Here is a 7,346-nt window from a genome sequence, read left to right on the forward strand (position 1 = left end):
TGTGTTTCTTGAACTCTGATGAGTCCTCTTGCTTGGCTGTACAGAGTATAGCTTTTGTGTGTGTGTGTAGAAACAAGCCTACTGTAGAAAGGTAAAATTTGTAATGGTTACTTTCCCATTTCTAGCCACCACTGTCATGTGGTCCTTGGATGGTTGCCCAGAAGGGAGAGTGGTCCCTCAGGCAGAAAAGCCCTCCTCACTCCTGGCCTATTAGGCCAGTGCTTTCTATTTATTCCAAGGCATCAGGGTTGGCTCAGCTGGAGCAAAACAGGGAGGGAGGAACAGAGACATCTAGAACAAGGGGGGAAGAACAGTAAAGATGTTTAGAACAGGGAGGAACAGAGGCATCTAGAACAGGAAGAGAACAGTAGAGATGTGTAGAACAGGTTTTATAGTTATAGGTCCTATTCTGTTTCCACTAATTGACATGGAGCAGGGCAGGGGAAGCTGAGGCCCTCCAGATGTTGCTGGACTCCAGTTTCCACCCCCTCTCTGACCGTTGGCCCTATTATTGACTGATGGCTGGGGAAGCTCAGAAGCACCTGGAGGGCCACAGCTTCTCCACCCCTGGCTTAGAGCAATATAGATGGCAATGGTGGGGGTCACTCTTTCCTTATCTCAGTTGCTCCCCCTCCCACAGGTGGAATTCTCAGTACGGATAAAGGCCACCACCTGCCTGCCGGGTCCCCAGAAGGTGGTGCTGCGAGTTCTAGGAGTGGGTGAGGAGGTGCACATAGAAGTGGCGACATTGTGCGATTGCCAGTGTGGAGATACGCAGTCCAATGCGCCTCACTGTTCTGGCGGCCGTGGCAACCTCACCTGTGGCATCTGCAGGTATTATAAATTAAAAGTTTTAGAAATGTGACCCCCTTCTCCCAGTGTGTGTATACACACACACACACACACACACACACACACACACATGTACATGTGCTCCTAGATAACAGGGATTAAGATTGCAGCCTTAATTATGTATTGAGGAAAGGACTCATTTCTTCTGAATCTATTACCAATTAATTGTGACCCTGGATTCTAGTATTATATACTGAAGGGGAAAGGATTACTCCGTCTCCGATCTACCCTATTGATAACTTTAGAAAACCCGACCTGGTCCCATTTCCCCCACCATCCCAAAATCAGTTGTTTCTTTTCCACTCTGGATTAGAAGAGGCCCAAATGTCCCTGCATTTCCTCTAAAGCAGGGGTGGCCAACTCCCAAGAGACTGCAATCTACTCACAGTTAAATACTGGCAGTGATCTACCCCCTTTTGGGGGGTTCAGGTCAAAAAATTGTTGAGCTTTATTTAGGAAGGAGGAAGGCCCATTTTTTTGTGTGGGGGGGGGTTGGGTCAAAGTTGTTGAGTTTTTTCAGGGAGGAGGTAAAAAATTTGGGCTTTTTCTAGGGGGAGCCACAGTTGTTCAGCTTCTTTGGGGGGAGCTAGTGATCTACTAGTGATCTACCGCAGACGTCCAGTGATCTACTGGGAGATCACGATCTACCTGTTGGACATGCCTGCTCTAAAGCCAATGATTGTTTGGGTTGCTGCTTTAGGGTGAGAAGGCAGCTAGGATTCAGTCGAGGCTGATGCCCTTTGTCGTGCTGGTACAGGGAATCCCAAATGGTAGGGGAAGCCAGAGCCAGAGAGAGTCAACACTGCAGCCGCAGAGCTTTCTGGACTGGTTGAAAATAAAGAGAAGGCAGGCAAGCTGGTGGGGCAGAGGCCTATTTGCTAGGTTTCTTGGGTTGGGAGTAGAAAAAACCAGGCTCGGTGGACCTGATGGGTCTGGTTCAGCAACTCTGACCCACCCCACCCATGTGCTGTCTTTGCTCTTCTAGCTGCCAGGAGGGCCATGCCGGCCGGCTGTGCGAGTGCAAGCCAGAGGAGCTGGTGGACGCAGAGGCCACGTGCCGAGATGCGAACGACACGGGCCCAGTGTGCAGCGGTAAGGGCCAGTGTGTGTGCGGGAAGTGCCAGTGCAATGCCCAGGCGAGCGGACCCCTCTGCAAGTGTGACGATGCTGGCTGCGAAAGGCACAACGGGCAGCTCTGTGGAGGTAAAAATCTTCTAATGGTAGGGCTACGCCGTTTTCTTTTAACCTGGCAGATGTTGGGCAACAGAGTCATTGGTGGCACCAGTGGGGATGCTGGTGGCTTTACTGTAGCCAGCGTGGGTATTTCCATAGGTTTTCAGGAGGAAAGCAGGCTGCTAATGTTGCCTCCAAATTGTCAGTATGTGTGTGTGTGTGTGTGTGTGTTGTTGAAGCACACACTGGAAATTCTGATTTGTGCAGTTGAAGGTGATTAAAGTGCTTCTGTCAACTTAATGCAACAAATTCCCTTTTAAAACAGCAGATAAGGAAATGATTAACAGAAAGATGTATAACCTCCACATCAGCTAATCAGTATGAATGTTCATTGCAGTATAACCTCCCTGCAAGCAAAAACAAGAATGAATGCAAGGTCAAGATCAAACATAGTCTAACCTTGGCATAAGTTTTGTGTAAGCCATGCAGGGTGAATGCTCAGCTAACAGTCCCCTGGAGGAGTCCAAATACTTCTAGGGCTGTGTTTATAAACTGCAATGCAGGAAAAAGCACAGTACTGAGCACAGAATCCAGCTTCTGAAGACACTCTCACGATTTCATTTAAGAAGAGCAACTTTCTAGCCCGCATTCTTACAAAGGTGTGCCTTTGTAAGTGTGAGGGCAATCAATGTCTGCTGGCATCTCAAAAGGCAGGAAGGTTGCTGAATAAGACATATATACATGTGGGTGGAATGGCTTTGTGAAGGAACTCTGTAATGCCGACAGACATCTCTCTTTGTAGGCAACGGGCAATGCAGATGTGGCAACTGTGAGTGCCACCAGAACTATACTGGCAGTGCATGTCAGTGCAGCCTGGAGACCAGTGGATGCACACAGGAGGGCGTTGTATGCAGCGATCACGGGCATTGCGTCTGCAACAGATGCCACTGTGATGCTGGCTGGTTTGACAGTCACTGCAGCCGCTGTGCTGACTGCCAGACACCCTGTGAAGAGCACAGGTGAGATTCTGACTTGGTTTTAGGAGAGAGTCTTGCCTACTTTGTACCAGCGGTGTGCGTGTGGGTGGGTGGGGTGGAGGGACAGCAAGAGGGCTGGCCAGCAGCTACATTTTACAGGTATCTCTGCAACTATGGCCAAACCGAGCATGGAGCACAGCTTACAACTGTCAGTGTGTGGGAAAAAAAACAACAACTGCCAGTGTGTCTTCCTCCCCCTTTTCCTGACCATTGTAGAAAGGGTGTCCTTATGCTCTAGTTAGAAGCACGAGGAAAAAATGCTCATGGCTGCTCTTGTGTTGGCAGGAATTGTGCAGAGTGCAGGGCTTTTGGAACTGGGCTGCTGCAGAAGACTTGCAGCGCATCCTGCAACCAGACGGTGAATGTGGTGCTGGCTTCCGCCACCGACGAAAGATGGTGCCAGACCAAAGCAGAAGATGGCAGCCTCCTCATCTACCTCATTGAGAGGGACAAGGAGGGCTCCATCAGCCTGACAGTGAATGGCAAAGAAGGTGAGTGGGCACAGGAAAGAAGGGCAGGAGAGCCTTTGTTGCAGGAAGGGGCTATTAATGCGCTCCTGCTCTGTTTCTAGGCAACTCGTAGGAGCATCAGATTGGTCTCTGTGAGAACAGGACTAGATGAGCCTCTGGCCTGATGCAACAAGGCTATTCTTGTGTTCTTAAGGCCAGACTATTTTGACGTCTGTGACAGAAGGCACGTTCAACTACAGCAGGCAGAAGTTTCAGTGGCACCTGATTCTTCTGGAGCCTGTAACACAGGCTGTATGTGACTTCACGTCATCTGTTGATCTTCTTCCAAGGGTGACTCACAGCTGTCCATGGAGGCGCAGGTTAATTCTGTGTCCAGGGCAGCTGTCTACTAGCTCTATCTGGTATGCCGGCTGAGACCCTACTGGCCTGTGCCCTCTGCCACCTGAGTGGTACATGCGGTGGTTATCTCTTGACTAGACTACTGCCATGTGCTCCACGTGGGGCTACCTTTGAAGGTGACTCAGAAACTACAACTAATCCAGAATGAGGCTGTCAGACTGGTGAGTGAGAGTGGCCGCCATGACCATATAACACTGCTCCTAAAAGACCTACATTGGGTCCCCGTATGTTTCTGAGCACAATTCAAAGTGTTGGTGCTGACCTTTAAAGCCCCAAATTGCTTTGGCCCTGTATACCTGAAGGAGCGTCTCCACCTCCGCTGTTCAGCCTGGGCACTGAGTTCCAGCACTGAGCGTCTTCTGGTGGTTCCTTCATTGTGAAAAGTGAGGTACAGGCAACCAGGCAGAGGGCCTTCTCAGTAGTGGTGCTTGCCCTGTGGAACGCCCTCCTGTCAGTTGTGAAGGAAGTAAAACAACTATCTGACTTTTAGGAGACATCTGAAGGCAGCCCTGTATAGGGAAGTTTTTAATGTTTGATGTTTTACTATGTTTCCTGCTTGATAATTTGTTGGAAGCAGCCCAAGGTGGCTGGGGCAACCCAGCCAGATGGGCGGCATATAAATAATAAATGATTATTATTGTTACAATAACTGTTAGCAGAGTATGTGTGCACAACGGTAGCAGGAGAGGGAATAAGTCCAATAAATAAATGAGGAAGGGGCACTTGCTTCTCAGAACTCATCTGCAAGATCCTCATAACTCCTTCCTTCTACTCTGCCAGGTAACACGACCAAGAAGACATTCAGGCTGGTACTGAGCTCAGTGCTGGGCTTGGTGTTTTTTGGAGTTTTCCTCATAATAGTCTACCGCATAGTCTTGGAGATCTATGACCGGAGGGAGTTCAAGCGTTTCGAAAAGGAGAGGAAGCATGCCAAGTGGAATGAGGTCAGTGCTCCTTCCTGCCCTGCCTGAAGGCTGCAATTAGTTCATGTCAGCCAGCCATTGCCATTCTGATCTCACCTGCTCCTTATCCCAGGCAGGGAATTTCTCAGCCCTGACTGGGCTGCTGTTTCCTGGAACAAAAGTTACGTTCATTCTGTAAAAGGGGTGGTGAGGCCACAACAGTGGAGCGTTTACAGCAAGCCCAAAGCTGGAAGGCTAAACGCTCTATGCCAGGCATCCCCAAACTTCGGCCCTCCAGATGTTTTGGACTACAATTTCCATCTCCCCTGACCACTGGTCCTGTTAGCTAGGGATCATGGGAATTGTAGGCCAAAACATCTGGAGGGCCGCCGTTTGGGGGTGCCTGCTCTATGCATAAAGGGGCAAGTTAGGCACGTGAGACGAGTCCGATTTTTAACCTCCCCACTTCCTTGACTACTTTTTAGATGAGCAGACTTCAACTTCTTCAAAGTTGAAACCCAACTTTTCGCCCAACCATGTCCATAACTTCTTTCAGCGTATATCCATGTCGCTGAGACCCAACGTAGCTCAGGCTGTGACCAAAGCAGCAGCTGGGCCTGCTGATGGTTACAGACAAATTGTGTAATAAACCTAGATGCATTTTATTGTTGTTCCAAAAAATGTTAACAGAAAATGGAGACCCCTTTCAACCACAGAAAGTGTCCCACTATAGGAAGCTAGCTTGTACCGTTGGTTCATCCAGCCCAGTGGTCAGTTGACTCCAGGGTTTCAGGGAAGAGTCTTTCGCAGCCCTACCTGCAGATTTTTGTGGCCATTTGGATGCCAAACAGTTGCTCTACCACCTGAGCCATGGCCTTTTCCCAAATCAATTCCCCACTATTAGATGGAGTCTTCTGGTCACGTTGACACTACTATCCACAGCGTCAACCCCCTCCCCCATGTTTTTCAAGGCATACAAAACTATGGGAGGCTGAGCCCCCAAGGCGTGTGAGAGAGAGAGACTCATACACCTGGTTTGGGGAAAGCAAATTCTGTAACAGGAAGTAAGAGGCCTACAACTTTGTCTACTTGCCTCTTTTGTAGGTGAACAATCCTCTATACCGGAGTGCCACTACCACAGTCATCAATCCCAAGTACAACAGTGACTGAGGATTGGTGACTGCTGCTGGATTTGGACTATGGAGAAGCTGGGTTCGAATCCTCACTCAAAAACACAGGGATGTCTTCATCTCTTAGCTTGGTCTATCTACCTCGCAGCATAATTCCAAGTAATAAAATTTAAACTTTTTTCCGGGGGGGGGGGGGGAGGGAACTGGATGCAGTTTCATAATAAAACTGATTAACGAATTCTTTTTGCAAGGTGTGCTTTACTTAAAAGATTCATAGTTCTGCCATTCCTCCCCCCAAACTGGTGCAGCACTAATGGGAAACAAATAAGAAAAGAGGGGCTATAGTTATCTTTTATGCAAGTAGCCATTTGGGTTCAGAAAACACCTTTGGATTGGTTGGCCCAGTGGCAGGAGCCAGTTCTTCCCATCTCCAGTGACTCAAATTATATAGGCCATCTATATATATAAAGTCCATGTTGTCCCTGCGTCCAGTTGTCCCGTGTGTCCCTGGGTCACTGCGCATGTGCCCCAGGGATACAGGGATTGGACAGCAGAGACTGCGCGCGCGCACTCTCCCCCCACTCTGCCTCCTCCAACCGCCGCTCCCGCCTCACTGCAGGGCACGTCAGGGAAGCGAGGGTGGAGGCCTCCTCACAACCCTCCCTGGCCGTGAGGAGCGGCGGTTGGAGGAGGCAGGGGGGGGGAGAGTGCGCGCGTCCTTCCTGTCGGCGGCTGGGGGAGAGGAAGGAAGGAGGAGAAAGCAGCGCTTTCTCCTCCTCCGTTCCTGTCCCCCTGCCGCCGACAGCAAGGACGGGTCCCAGGGTTCGGAGAAGCGCTGCGCAAGCGCTTCTCCGAACCCTGGGATGTCTGCTTCCTGTCGGCGGCTGCGGGAGAGGAACGGAGGAGAAAGCAGCGCTTTCTCCTCCTCCGTTCCTGTCCCCCTGCCACCGACAGCAAGGACAGGTCCCAGGGTTCGGAGAAGCGCTGCGCAAGCGCTTCTCCGAACCCCAGGATTCTAGCGCCCGTTATTGAACGGGCTGAAAACCACTAGTATATAAATGAAGTCGGAGGAAGGCACTGAGGAACCCAATGGGCAACGGTTGTAGTTCACTAGTCATAGGCTCTGCATGCAAAACAGTACCAAATTCAGTTTCCAGCTACAGATTGGAACCCTGGAAAGAAGTGTTTTTAGAGAATACCAACCTTTGTTGGCAAGGCAACTTAATAGAGAAGTAGTTTGTATATTTCAGCTCTTCGGGCACTCTCAATAGTTTGGTGGGTTGTGGGTAACTGGCCATTGACGGTAATAATGAACTGAATTTTTGGCAGAGTTGAGATGGAGAAACTGAGGGGAGCAAGCACACACACACCAAATTCCTAAAT

General features: G+C 49.8%; 1 protein-coding gene across 4 annotated transcripts in view; it reads left to right on the forward strand.

The window, feature by feature from the left end:
• Nucleotides 1–6,199, forward strand: part of ITGB7 (integrin subunit beta 7) — a 40,862-nt gene extending 34,663 nt beyond the window's left edge. For all 4 annotated transcript variants that reach the window (XM_088661261.1, XM_035099652.3, XM_035099642.3 and 1 more), the window contains 6 exons: nucleotides 641–834; nucleotides 1,838–2,055; nucleotides 2,828–3,044; nucleotides 3,348–3,553; nucleotides 4,712–4,875; nucleotides 5,938–6,199. In XM_088661261.1, the coding sequence (XP_088517387.1) occupies nucleotides 641–834; nucleotides 1,838–2,055; nucleotides 2,828–3,044; nucleotides 3,348–3,553; nucleotides 4,712–4,875; nucleotides 5,938–6,003 (1,065 nt within the window). In that variant the 3' untranslated portion in view covers nucleotides 6,004–6,199. The remainder of the gene's footprint in view (nucleotides 1–640; nucleotides 835–1,837; nucleotides 2,056–2,827; nucleotides 3,045–3,347; nucleotides 3,554–4,711; nucleotides 4,876–5,937) is intronic.
• The last annotated feature ends 1,147 nt before the right edge of the window (nucleotides 6,200–7,346 follow it).

The sequence above is a fragment of the Zootoca vivipara genome, chromosome 2 (genome assembly GCF_965207765.1).
Source record: "Zootoca vivipara chromosome 2, rZooViv2.hap1.1, whole genome shotgun sequence".
In the NCBI taxonomy this organism is placed as follows: Eukaryota; Metazoa; Chordata; class Lepidosauria; order Squamata; family Lacertidae; genus Zootoca; species Zootoca vivipara.